Genomic DNA, 13,873 nt, shown 5'->3' with positions numbered 1-13,873 from the left:
AAAAAAAAAAGTCAAATCAGCAGTTTTCAAACTGCATTTTGGAAACCGTTCAGTGTGACTCAGTGCTGACTGTGCTTTCTCACCTGAGACTTCGTTATTTCTGAAACGAGGCCTGGGTTTGCCACATCTCAGATCTGCCTCTGCCCGGCCCTCAGAAGGCAGGCCAGCCTTCCCCGTGGCCACAAACCTTGTGGATGTAGATGAGCATGTCCTTTCAAAAGGGGACTCAGCCAGACAGCTGTCTTGAAAAGACATTTTTGAACTTAATTTATGTTTGATATGTACCTAAAACCAGTCGAACCCTCAAAAATTTATACCATGAAGCCTGAGGAATATATCGCCTGTTGTCAAATTAAAATTTGCTCAACTGAAATATTTTCACAAAACTCGTTTGATTTCAGTCATTGATTTTGTTATCAACGATGAACTTTTCATAAGTCATCTATGTGGAGTACATGATAACCACAATTTAACATTTAGATTTCTAAGAGACAATGTAAGTATAAATAAAGTACTAAATTTTCATCTGAATTTTTGATGCAAAACGTGAACTGTTTGCTTATTCCTTTGCCATACCTTTTCTGTGCACCTCTAGTGTGCCAGGCTCCACGCCAGGGGCTGGAGATGTCAGGATGAAACTAGGCCTGCGTCCACCAGGCCCACGAGTCGTAAAAATAACAGCAAGTGTGTTAGGTGCTGTAAGAAAGTTATGTGCCACGCTCTGTGGGACGCAGAAGACCACCTGATTGTTTCAGCTGTCATGTTTTAAAAGCCGTCTTTAAATGGGGCTAATGTAATATCATCCTGTCATGTAAAGGCTATAGCTTTTAGAACCTATAGCAACCAGAAAGTTCTCTGGCTGACTGATAGCCACAAATCCCGGGCAGTGAGTGTAATGCCTCATCGCACTCCTGATCACGAGATGGGTCCCCACGGTGTTTATATCGTGCCCATGTGAGGCCGAGGTGAGTCTTATATAGGGAAGACACCGGGCAGCAGAGCTCACGGGTTGTGTAGGGGGCTAAACTGAACAAAGGTGGTATTTGGGCGGGGTCCGCCAGGGTGCGGCTGGGCAATAATTCACTCCCGGTTGCCAGTCTGACCTTAGTGAGTAAGGGAGCAAAGTATGGGAATGGTCTCAAATAAGCAGAGGTTTTGGGACCGCACGTCTGTACAGCCCAGCCAGGTCCATCGCTGGCCAGAGACTTCAGTGCGCCCCCGCAGGCCACGTCCTCCGGCCCTGGCTTGTGGCGTCCTGGCTGCGTTTCTCCTGCAGCTCAGGAGGTGGCCCCTTCTTCCCATCAGAAAGCTCCCCCTCCAGGCAGAATGTTTAGGGACATTCGAGTCGGAATGAAGGAGGCAGGAGGACGGTCCCTTTCGTGACCGCCGTCTGTGAGGCATCACAGTCCACGCTTCACGTGTCACCTCATTTTCCCCTCACATTTTCCCATATCACAGATGCGGAGACCGAGGCCCCGAGTCGGCCGAGGCGGCGTGCTCAGGGATAACGCGATTAGCAAGTGGCGGAGCTGGGGTTTCGGTCCTTGTTTCCGTGGACGGAGCTGCTCGCCACCCACAGCCGTCTGATTCTGCAGCCAAGCGGGGGGTTCGCCCCCTCGTCGTTTGTTCCTCACGCGGCTGCGATCGTCTGTGCCTGCAGTGAGGAGCGTAGCTTTCGGAACTCAGGCAGCATCTCTCAGCAACGTGCTGACTGCGTGTAAACTTAGCGGGAACGTTTTCCAAGTTCAGTGGAAATTACCGAACCGTAGGCAAAGGGGTTAAAAAGGTCAAGTGTAGCGTTTCTGTTCCTAGTGTTTGTTTTGCTCTTCAGTTTTTAGTCTACATGAAAGTGAATCTGAGATGACAGGTTTTTCTTTTTTTTTTTAAAGCATGCTTGTGTGTGTGGGGACGGCCTTGTAGCAAGAGAAAAGCTGGTCTTGCTACACGTGGGGAGGAGGTGGTCCAGGGACCATTGTTTAAATTGCTTGGAACTGAAATGTCTCTGCGGAAAACCTCTTATGCCATCTTCGGCTTCCTGGTGTTATAGATTCTTAAAGCACTTCCGGAAAAAAGAAGGGAATTGGGTTGATTTACGTTAAATTAAAATCCCGTCTGTCTAATCGTGTGCAGTATATTCTCTGGAAATACTGCATTTTTGACAGCATAAGCGATTACAGAAAATCAATAATTGGAGAATGCTGACGAGTCTTCTGAGCTCTGGCACGGAAAGCAATTAGTGTGGATTGATTTACTGTTATTTATTGTGATGAGATAATTGCCTCCATGCGGCCATTTTTGAACTTGGGGTACCCTGTGGTTTTAAAACATTTATTTTTTAAAATTGTTTAATTTGTCTCTGACCTTACTGTACAACAGAGACGGCTTTGCGCTCCTTTAGAGGAAGACCTGGCTTTTGCTCTCTGGGTCCGTAGCCCCAGACTCGATTTTGTTCCTGTCATGCCCAGTCCTGGAATGAAATCCCAGCCTCATGCTCTCAGACTTGTAATCTTAGAAGAAATAGGGGAAAAATAAACACAAAACAAGACTGTCCTCTGTGTTCGGTGGCCTTGACCGGAGGCTCAGGTTGCAGGCAGCCAGGAGGAGAAGGGGCGCCGGTCTCGTTCACACTGGCCGCGTTGCTTTGAACCTCTGGCGCAGACCGTTTCTTGAACAGCTGACCATCAGAGGCACAAGTCCGTGGCAGCCACCTGCCCCGTCGCTCCTGGGACCAGGTGTTTTCCATTCTGGCGTCTGTCTTTGCTTCTGCCTCTGGTTTTCCCCCTCATGTGTCCCCTGCGACTGTCTGTGCACCGCTGGGCTCTCTGCTGTTAGTGGGGGGCAGTTTACCAGCCCCCCACACGGTTCTGCTTGCAGTTCTGCCCGAGGCAGTTCTTACCCCCATTGTGCTTGGGCCTGAGGAGGAGCGGGGGGAGGGGCGGGGGGCAGAGGAGGAGACGAGGGCGCAGGCCCTTCAGATGCAGACTCCTTATAAGCCATGCGACGTCTCTCATAATGTAGTCTTGGCCCTCTTTCTTATCGGTGTGCATGTCCCCCTCCCTGGTGTTGGGGTGCAGCTGTGGTCCTTGGTGACTGACCTGACCAGCTTTTCTCTTGCTTCCGGGTTGGGGGCCTGCACCCAGCCTGCCAAAGAGCTCTCGGAGCACGCCCACTTCACAGATGGAGGCTGAGGCGCAGACGTTTGAGGAATCTGTCCGGTCTCAGTCTCCCAGCCGGACTTCTCTGCACTGCCTTTCGGGCCACAAGCCCAGCCAGCAATAAAGACGTGATGTGATTCCCCATTCACACCATTTCCTGAGCATCTGTCTCCTCTGGGTGCCCCAACGGGGGTGGGGGGTGTGGTGTGGCATTCTCTGATTTCCTAGACGTAAGGCAGCTGCATCTAACCACCAACTTCTTCTCCTTTTTTTTTTAAAGGTAAACCATCCAAGCAGTTCTCATTCATTAATATTCATAAATACACACAGCGCTGTGGTGGGCTGGGAGAGGGGCAGGCGGTCCCTGGGTGACTGTGACGAGGCGGGGGACGGTGCAAGCTGACGAGGTGAGGGCGGAGAGCAGCCAGACCACAGCGGGACGTGTGCGTGTCGGGAAAGTCACTCTAGGCAGTGCAAGTCCCCGGCCAGTGTCGAGGAGGGGGGTGGCATGGCAACTTCAAATGTCACTGTGGGAATTGACAGAGGGTGGATTTGAAAGGAACAAGACTGAAGGCAGGGAACCAATTATCTAGTTGTTGTAATGATACAGACGAAAAATACAGAGGCCCTAAAATGAACAAAAAACCAGAAAAGGCTTCAGAGAGATGGAGGAGGCGGAAGCGGCCAGGCCTGGTGACCGAGGAGCTGTGCCACAGCAGAGGTGGAGAGCCTCCGGGAGGGCTCCGCGTTTCCAGCACGGCTGACGCAGGAGAAAGGCACTCCTCCAGCGGAGAGAGGGGACCGAGAGAGGAGAGGGTCAGAGGACGGAACTCTGGACACCACGATGGCAGGTCCAGAAAGTGGTTGGAGACATGAGTGTAAACTCAGAGGAAAGTTCCGGGCTACAGACACCGATCTGAGCACAGAACACAGTAGCCGATGCTCCGAGACAGAACACACCCACTGCCAGAAAATGTGAGCGACATCGGAACAGCACCTGGAATGTGGGGACAGGGATGTAAAATAAGAGATGAGCTCAAGAAGAGGGACAAGAGTGAGTGACGGCAGACAGAAGAATCAGGGAGTCTCGGAATCTAGGGAATAATGTCCCTCATGGAGGGAGGAATAACAAAGTCAAGTTCACCAAGAAACCCAACAAGAAAAGGCCTAACGAGTACCCACCCGACCCGGCCACCAGAGGGGCGGGCTCCAGGGGTCTTAGTGAGAAGAGTTTCAGTAACGTGCGGAAGACACGCCTACCGCCTGACCCCCGGGGGGCCTGCCCATGGCGGCCGCTGAAGCACTGGGCGCTAGACTCACAAGACCAAACGTACAGAAACGAAAGCCCTGGCTGGCCGGCTGCTCGCTCCTCGATGGCAAACGTGTCCGTCAGAAACTTTTCCACTCTGAGAAGTTTTATCGCATTGCATCTCTGAACTGCCAAGTGCCATTACCCACACAGGGTCACCCGGCAAAGCTCGGGGCCCTTTTGTAATGTTCTGGATGATGACATGGATGGCAGACTGAAATCTTTCTTAGATGCACTGAGTACATCCCCCACTTCAGAAATGAAATCTCAAGACTCGCGATATTAATCATGCAGTCAGACGTTATGCCGGTGGTGGCCATAGGGGTGGCATCTGCTCTCTCCTTCACTTGCAACAGCCCCAGCAGAATTCCCTGCTGAGATGTGACAACACCTCAGTTACAGGTATGGAGAGAGGACCCCAAGTAGAAGTTAGGTGCTGACCGATTTCACGTAAAAGGTTACGATGGGCAGAAGAAGTCGAAGCCAAGGCCGATGAAGGAAAGAGCCAGGGAGGTTTAACTTCTTAACCCCCCATGGCCGTTGGGCCTGCAGGGGGCTCTGGGGGCTGGGCCTCCTGCACCTGACGCAGGCTGAGCTCAGACCATCACAGGCCACAGAACTCTCCTCTCTCCTCGTGGAAGGGAGGCTGCTCACAGTCCATCTTTGAAAACATTCCTTCCAACTTGGAGAATTGAGGATTTTCACGGAAATCAGTAGATCAGAAACGATTTCTCATTTGGGCTCACGTGTATACGTATTTTTTTTTCTTTGCCTGTCTGCTCATGTTTTGGCAGTTTTTCTCCTCATTAGCAGTTCCACTATGGGGAATAAAAGGAGTTGACACTCATGAAGCAGCTTATCTGCTTTGTGACAAGGATGAAATTGGCACGTGAGCCTGAGGTTAGGTGTGGGGACAGTGTCTCACTCTAATTGTCCCTACCTGACTCTGTGCCCCTGACCACTCAGTGCTGGCAGTAGAACATTTTCGGCTGTTCTTTTTTGATTTGTTTTGTGCAAGTGCTAACGTTTCAAGAATAATTGCATTATATTTGCTTATTTAGAGATGAAAGCATGAAAACGTTTTGGCTTTTATTTTAACTTTGCAGATGATCATGTATCGGCATTTTAGACCTCGTATTTTCTGCTCAGTAGACAGGTGAGGGAGGTGGACTGATTTTTGCCTTCGTTCCAGGTCTTTGGTTTAATCAGTACCTGTGGGCGGAGCACAGAATTGTCTTATGTGGAAGACGAATGTGGCACGTGCAGTGTAGCACAAAGCATCTCCTGACCACAGCGTGGCCTACACCGAGGACGGGGCCCCTGGGGACTGTTTCGGAGCAGGGTGACTCACTCATCAGTGTCCCTGTGCCTTTCTGTCTGAGAATGACCCTTGTGGGAGCAGTAGCATTCCCTTTAGAGCCTGGGGTGGCATCTTTTGCTGTGCGGGACTGACGGGGAGAGGGGCAGGGGTAAATTCTGGAAAGGTTTCCCAGGGAGCCTGGGCGAGACTCAGTGATTAGCTGGACAGTAAGGAAAGAGGACAAGAAGTCTAGGAGGACTCAGGTGTCTGTCTTTGGGTGATCAGCTGATTTTGCAGAAAGACAGCGAGTCTGAAGTCACATATGTTTATTTTGAGATGCCTACAGAACATCCGTGTAGAGACACCTGGAAGACAGTTGAAAATTTCTCTCTGTGGTTCAGGAAGAATCATAACTAGATATATAGACCCCAGCCATCAACGGGGTGAAAAGGGCCACTGGAACCACAGAGAGGAACAAAACAGGCCCCAGGACAGAATCTGGGAGAATGCCGGCATTTAACCTTAGGTCTGGGCAGGAGACCTAGACCGTTCAGAGCAGGAGAAGCTGGTGGTAGGAGCGTCACTGCATCAGGAATGTCACAGTAGGAGACGGCAGCCAGCTACAGAGATGGGAAAGAGGGTGCTGCCTGTGCCTCCAGTGTTTTGCCGAGGACACGTTGGAGGCCGAGAAAGGGAGCTGAACCGGTGAGGGCCGTGGGCAGGAGCCGCTCTTCTGGCGGGAGGGGGCGCCTAGGGGACTCCAACAAGGACAGGACAGGGTTTTCCTTTTCATTTGCTTCCCTCCAGCACATCTGTAGGCTTGAAAGGATGAAACCATTGAAAGAGGGGCTGAGCAAAGCCTCAAAGCGGGGGGGACGCTTTCCCCTGCTTGTCGGCCACTTCCCCTGCACAGACCCGCGGTTGCTGGTTCCGCTCCTCTGGGTGGTAGTGGTGACAGGTGAATGACTGGGACCATTGAGGAGTCAAGGTGGTTTTGAGGTCTTAAAACCACCCCGGCTCCCACAGGCACAGCACGAGTTGTGTAAAATCGTTACTGAAAACAGTAAGTGCTCGTCTCTGTGGCATCCGAGATACCTGTGTGCGTTATTTCATTTACTTCTCACAACCTCCCTCCAAGGCAGTGTCATCATCCCCATCTTACTGGTGAGAAATTCAGTGCTCAGAGAAGTCCCGCCACCTGCCTGAGGTCCCATTGTCCGTCAGTGCCACAGGCGAGTGGAACGTGCCCCAGCTGGACCCCTGGCGCCATGCACTGCTCCACGCCCTGCCAGCCTTGCTGGCTGGGAGGTACTTTGTTACCCGTGGGGCCCTACGGCAGAGCTGGGACTCTGTCGGCCGCGTGTCAGGTTGCACAGCATATGCTTCGGAGGGACACTCCGGAATTGACCCAACCAGGAGTAAAGGCGTGGGATGTAACAGTGGTCAGATACACACCCATCACCCAGCTGCCAGCCATGCCTCACTGGGCTCCCCCTGGCGTCCGAGCAGAAGCCCTTACCCCTCAGCAGTGTGCGTGGTGGCAGGCATGGCCGCACAACCCGTGCATGCCCTCGTTCCGAAGGTGCCTGGTCTTGCCCGGGCTGGCGTTGGAAATGGATTTGACCAGGTGGATTTCGCTAACCGTGAACAAAGTGATGGGTTGACGCTTGTGTATATGCAGGTTCTTGCAGGTAACACTGCGGACGAAACCGTTTAAAGAAGCAAGAACATCAGGGAATGAATGTGTAAGGGAAGCTAGTTTGAAAGGCTTTCACTTAAAAAAAAAAAAGTGATAGATTACTGTATTGCTTTTTTGTTATTTTTTTCTTGAGCAAGTTGTAAATTCTGGGTTGGACCCCCTCTCCCCCAAAAATGAAAGAAAAAATGAAAGCAACCGAATTTAGAGTAGACCCTCCTAGTCTGGGGACACCTTGCCCGGTCACTTGGTTGGTTCCACAGAGGCAGGACTAAACACCAAGGTCACATCTTTCCCAGGAGGATGAGCCTGCTCTTTGTGGGGTGACGCGCAGAGGGGAGCCGTGCCTCTCCTTGGGGGCGTGGTCTCAGCTGGGGCGTGGCCTCGGCCAGGGGCGTGGTCTCGGCCAGGGTTCGCCTTCCCCTAACCGCGTTGTTTGCCCTGCAGCCCTTCCGCTGCGCCCACTGCCATTACTCGTGCAACATATCTGGCTCCCTGAAGCGGCACTACAACAGGAAGCATCCCAACGAGGAGTACGCCAACGTGGGCGGCGGGGAGCTGGCAGCCGACGCGCTCGTCCAGCAAGGTAAGTGACGTGCCCTCTCTGGGGCCCCTGCTCGTCCGAAGCGGGCCTCGTCCCATTGAGAAGAACCGGGATACCTGGCAGTGTGACCTTAATCCCTGAATGTTGAGTGTTGTTAATTCTTCATCATTATTGTGCCTTCCTCCTCCTCATTAGTATTTATCTGTGTTTCTTATTGCCAGGATAGCATTAGGGCAACGTTAATGGAAATCTAGAATGAAAAAAGTCCTAATTTACCCACAGATCTCACTGCCCTCCTGGTAACATTCATAATCAGCATTGCCTTCTCTTCATTGTCCACGTGTACATTTTGCATAAACAAAAGTTCCCGACTTACTGTCTGTACTTAACGTTGATTAACATGGACATGCTTTTTTTCTTTTCATCTTCATAATTATAATTTCTCAGGGCTTTTTTGTAATGCATCATCAAGTGGCACAGCCTCATTTTATTTAAACATTCCCCTTTTGTTGAACATTATAGGGTTTCCAGATTTTTCTTTTACTGCAGTTATAAATAATGCTATGGCAAACAATTATAGGTGAGCTTTTTTAGATTAGCCAAAAATATTTATTTTAGTGCTCAGATTACTTGTCCTAAAAATGAAAAAAAAACCATTTAGAACATTTAAACTAAAGAGAATGGATGAGAACCTCTAACAGTGAAAAGTTTGGGGATTTTTGCTTCTTTTTGCAGTAAGTAAGCACGTTTTCCCACTTGAGAGGGTTTAGCGCATGTACTACTGCCATACAAAGAAATGTATTTATATCCAGACTTCAGCAATTCAACTAAAAAATGATTGCACCATACAGAACGTTAGTTGCTACTTTTTCCCAAGTCCTGCGTCTATTTGAAGCTGAAGACAGTTTTATAAACCTTTCTCTGGTTAACAGGGATGTGGGACTGCAAACTGGTCTGTGCAGGTGCTGGTGCAGGGTGAAGCTCCGCTTGCTGGAATCGCCATAAAATGCATCTTAATTTAAAACAAATGAATTGACCGTGTCCTCCAGCACGTTTGGTGACAGAGCTGATGACGAACAGCATAAAAAATTCAGGATAATTTTAAGGCCACCCATCCTTGTGTTTTCGTGAACAGCAGTTTCCTGGCACTGGAGAGCAGGATGGCGAGGTGGGCGTGAGACTGTGTCCTTTAGCTGTGCACTTGGGCAGGTTACTCGAGCTCTCCACCGCGGACCCTCACCCAAGATGGTGTTCACAGCTGCCATCTCACGGGGTGGCGGAGAGGACACCAGTGTCTGGCTCTCAGTACATTATCATTCCTTTCTTGTGTGTCTCCTTCCTTTTTTTTTTTAAACTTGAAAATATGTAAGACCTTTAGAGCCATTGCATCGTTTTTGACCCTGTCCAGGAATCACAGAGGAGAGAGTGGACACCTAGAGTCACAGTAAATCGCTGGAGTCGTGGGCTAGAGATTTGTGTCACGTCCTTCACACCTTTTGGGGTGGAGTGACAGGAAATAGACGTTACTGTGGCTGTTGGGACAGGCGTGGGCATCTGCTTGATGACGTCATCATTGCTCGGTGCCTCCAAACTTACATCATTGCCTTGCAAAAAATATGCCAAGGTCGAACTGTTCCATGCCCTAAGTTTTCAGTTAACTTTCTAAGACTCTCTGTAATCAGTTGACATTCTCTGAAAGGGTCTAGGTTTTATTTTTAATCTCTTCAGGGGTATTTTTGGTCTTCTTGATATATATATGTGTATATGTGTGTGCGTATATGCGTGTTACACATACATATATCAGGTTGAAGGAGAAACAACTGGATGTCTCTTGGCTCTTAAGAGGCATTGTGTTTTGGCGGGAGAACCGTCTCTGAAATCAGGTGGCTGGTTGAATATGAGCGCAGCTTAGAAATGTCAAGAACACACAGCCCACCCCATGCTCGCGTCGGGGAGAGGGGAGGAGAAGGGGGCAGAGGGGCAGACTGCAGAAAATTGCCGTGGCTGGAAATGCTGAGTCATTTGGTACCATGGGAACTTTTCATGTTCTTTGGGTTAATGTAGCTGATGCTCCCCATCTGCATTTGGTTTTGTATTCCACTTCTACTCCTGAAACAACATCTTCACGGGACTCTGTAATTTCTTATTCTGATACTGAGGAGTATGTGCTCAAACGGTAGCATAGGAAGACACCACCAATAAAGTGCGGTCTTTGCACAATGATGTCGCAGTCTCAAACCAAGGGCAGGGGTGCTTGTCCGTCAGCTGCGTTTAAGCGGCGGCGCACGGCGATGCAGGCAAAGCTGTCGACTTCTGGAGAAGACTCCCTGCCCCGTGCTCAGGGGTTGGCGGGTGCCAGCAGGGCACTGCGGGACAGCTGAGGAGGAAGGACCCAGCGGCCAAGATGTTCCCCAGTCACTTCTGTCCCTCGTAGGTTTCTGAGGGAAGGGACTATGGTGTTTTCTCCTGCCTCCTTCTTCTAAGGACCCCCGTGGTTACACTGGGCCCACCTCGATAATGTGGAATAGTCTCCCCACCTCCAGATCCTCAACCGAATCACATCCTTGAGGTCCCTTCCATCAGGTGGGGTACCATGCTCCCATGCTGCGGGCATTAGGGCGTGAATGTTTGCGTGGCCCATCCTCCTGCTGCTCACCGCCGCGCCTGTGTTAAGGTCACATACACGCTCTAGCATTGTCACCTTAGAGAACACGCCCCGAGCATTTAAGGAAGCGGTTCTGGGTCACGTGAGCAAGTACCAGATTCAGGCCTTCCGACTGCCCACCCCAGTAAGTATTCCATGCCATTCCGGGAGATGTATTATTGGATGTGAAATTGAATTTTCAATAATGTCAGCCTCCACAGAGGAGCGCAAACATTTTAATGCCTGAGACTCTTCTAGAATATATTGCGTTCCAGAAAGAGCACCAGATGCCATGATCGATTTTTAAAATCGCTCCTGAAATTCTATTTTTTTGCCCGGGTCATCATTTCTTACGCGGGAATCGTGATTTGGGGGTTGGCAGTTTTTATGGTGTGCATGTAATATCCACGCTGCAAGTAAATTCCCGTTTCCCGGTGACCTTTTCATGTGCATTGCCTAAGAATTTAATGAAGTGAAGTAAAAATTAATTTCTCTCAGCTTTGATGTCAGTTAACTGGCAGAGTTATACGTTTGGTCTAGATTACATATTTCCATTTCTTGTTCTTTAATTAACATCACTGTGGCAAAGGTTCAAGTTTTAATTAATGTAGGAGCATATTAATTTTCATTTAAGCATAATGCAAGGATGTTTTCCTCCCTGCATTACTTTCCATTAAAAAGTACCCCAGAAGCAATCTTTAATTTCGTGTTGAAGCCTGAGTGTAGCCTGAGATAGTTTGCTTTTGTTCAGTGCCTCATATTAAGTCTTTATAGAAGCAACATCAGTTTTGCAAAAAAAAAAAAAAAAAAAAAAGATTCTTATACCTTGGGGGGCTTTAAAAGATGATTTTAGGGAAATATACCATTTTAGATGATTAATAAATGATAACAAAGCTGGCTAAACACTAAGTTTCATTATCCTTTGGCCAAGAAAAGAACAAGTCCATTTGGTTTTGCCTTAAAAAAAGGTACTGAGTGTTTGAGTTTCAGAAAGTATTTGAGATGCCTTTTCTGTAGAATGTTCGTGAAGTTTAGAATTTGCTCTGTTGCCGGCTTTCTGCTGACTCTGTCGCCCGTCTCTGTTAGACTCCTCCGTGCTTCCCGGTCCTCCCAGCATCGGGAGGCTGGACAGCAGTGAGCTGAAGGCGCTAGAGGGTGCGCTGTCACCATCTGGGTTGGCTGCCATTTCTGCTAGTGACTCTTTGGGGAGTCACCACGACTTCAGCTGATAGACAGGGAACCCCAGTTACAGAACAATTCCCTGTAAGGTTCCACTGACATGGAATTGATTCAGAGTATCGAGCGCATCGTCACTGCATCTGGCAGATGCTTAAATTGTGTGATGCATCCCCATGAGATTCGTCTGGCTCTCACGTACTTTGTTAGGACAACATCGGCATCAGCACGGAGGTCCTCTACTCCCTCCCTGGTTCCCCAGTGAGCAAGAAACAAGGTGGCAGCCTGAGAACACGCAGTGTTCAGCTCAGTTCTCCCATCGCCGCAGTGATGCCGGGGAAAACGGATGTTTCTGGACACTGCTGGATGCGGACCCCCAGCGTGCAGAGGGGCTGAGTGTTTGAGAGGTGGTGGGGCTCCGGACGGAGGACCAGGAGGCCATATAGGAGTTTGAATCAGGGGACAGTTGGTGGAAGACCGGAGAATGAGAGCTGTCACAGAAGCCCAGTTGGAAGAGATTTGGCTGGAGAATTTGGCTGGTCACATTGCCGTATAATGCACAGAAGTCACTCTGGAAGGCAGCACAGCCGGAGGTCAAGGATGTGGGCTCTGGGATTAGCCAGACTTGGTTTCAGTTCTTGGCTTAGCTGAGTGACCTCGAAGGCTTACTTGACCATCCTGGGCCTCTGCGTAAGCAGCTGATAATGCCCCTCGGGGCTGCCACGAGGAACACGTGGCTTAACGTGTGAGGCGTCAGACGCAGCGCAGTGGCCCCAAGTGGAAGGTGTGACCCGTGCAAGGCCAGGAGAGTGCCTGGGAGCGGAACGCAGTCTGCTGTGAGCGAGCTTGCAGGACTTCTCAGCCTGGACACTGCCTTACGTAGGGCCGGATCATTCGTTGTTGGGGGCTGTCCCGTGCACCGTAGGATGTTTGCAGCATCCCTGATCTCTATCCACCAGATGCCAGTAGCCCTCCCTAGTTGTGACAACCAGAATTTTCTCTAGACGTTGCCAGATGTCCCCTCTCTAGGGCAAAATTACACCTGGTCGAGATCTACCTGCCTAAGTAATGAGGAGGGGCAAAGAAGTGACGGCTGCACGTACTTTTCCGGTTTCGATCTTAATTTCACTATTTTTTGAATAGGCAGTTGCACTCACATGGAATAAAATCTAAACGATTCGGGATGCTCTCTGGTGAGAACTTGCCGCCCTCCTCCCCTTGCTTCCCAGGGGTCATAGGTGTCAGGAGCAGCGGGCGGTACCAGGTTCTAGTGAGCTCTAGGGCGTGGACACTCCTCCCAGAGCCCTGCCCGAGCAGGAAGGAGGAGATGGGCTGTGCCCGGGCTGGGCGAGGGGCTCGGGCTGGGCGAGGGGCTCTCTTCCTCCGTGGAGAAGACCTAAGGGCGCGGGAGGGCGAGTGCAGAGGGAGGGGCAGAGTTACAGAGGAGGGTGGGGGCCGGCTGGAGAAAGACCTAAAGCAAGAAGGGCGTTTGCTGGGACCCAGCGTCAGTGCGTCAGACTCGGTGGTTGAGGACCTGCCAGATGCCAGGAGCTGAGACGCGCACAGTGAGAAAGCTGGACAAAGCCCCGGCCTCCTCGGTGCCGTGTGAGGAGGAAGACAGCCGGAGGACGTGCGCGGGAGTGATACGTAATGCGGGTTCAGACTGGATCGTCGCCATGACACGCAGACAGTCAGGAAATCGGGTAGCGTTTGGGGCGCTCTGTGTGTTGGGGGTTGCCTTAGCTGGGAGAGTCAGAGAGGCTTTCTGAAGGTGATGCTTGAGTTTGGACCCAGAGAGGAGGAGGGGACAGGTGGAGATGGTGGAGGAGGAGCTTCCAGGCAGGTGTCCTGCAAGGGGACTAGGGGACAAGCCTGGTCACTGCGAGACAGAGAAAGGTGGGAATGGGGGGCGGGAGTGGGGACACAGCACGGAGCTGGGCTTTTATTCTGGGTGTGACAGAAGGCCACTGCAGGGTTTCTGAGCTACGAGAGACGTGATGTAGTTCACACTTTACAAGACCATCCTGTGTGTTGGGCAGAGTGTAGACC

At 50.6% G+C, this 13,873-nt stretch overlaps 1 protein-coding gene across 1 annotated transcript in view; it reads left to right on the top strand.

The window, feature by feature from the left end:
- Positions 1-13,873, top strand: part of ZFAT (zinc finger and AT-hook domain containing) — a 98,928-nt gene that overhangs the window by 61,024 nt on the left and 24,031 nt on the right. The window contains exon 12 of the mRNA XM_025047589.1: positions 7,908-8,046. Coding sequence (XP_024903357.1) covers positions 7,908-8,046 — 139 coding nt within the window. The remainder of the gene's footprint in view (positions 1-7,907; positions 8,047-13,873) is intronic.

Source organism: Pteropus alecto, unplaced genomic scaffold, assembly GCF_000325575.1.
Source record: "Pteropus alecto unplaced genomic scaffold, ASM32557v1 scaffold105, whole genome shotgun sequence".
In the NCBI taxonomy this organism is placed as follows: Eukaryota; Metazoa; Chordata; class Mammalia; order Chiroptera; family Pteropodidae; genus Pteropus; species Pteropus alecto.
Note: the sequence above shows the minus strand (reverse complement) of the source record. Positions and strands in the feature narration are given on the sequence as shown.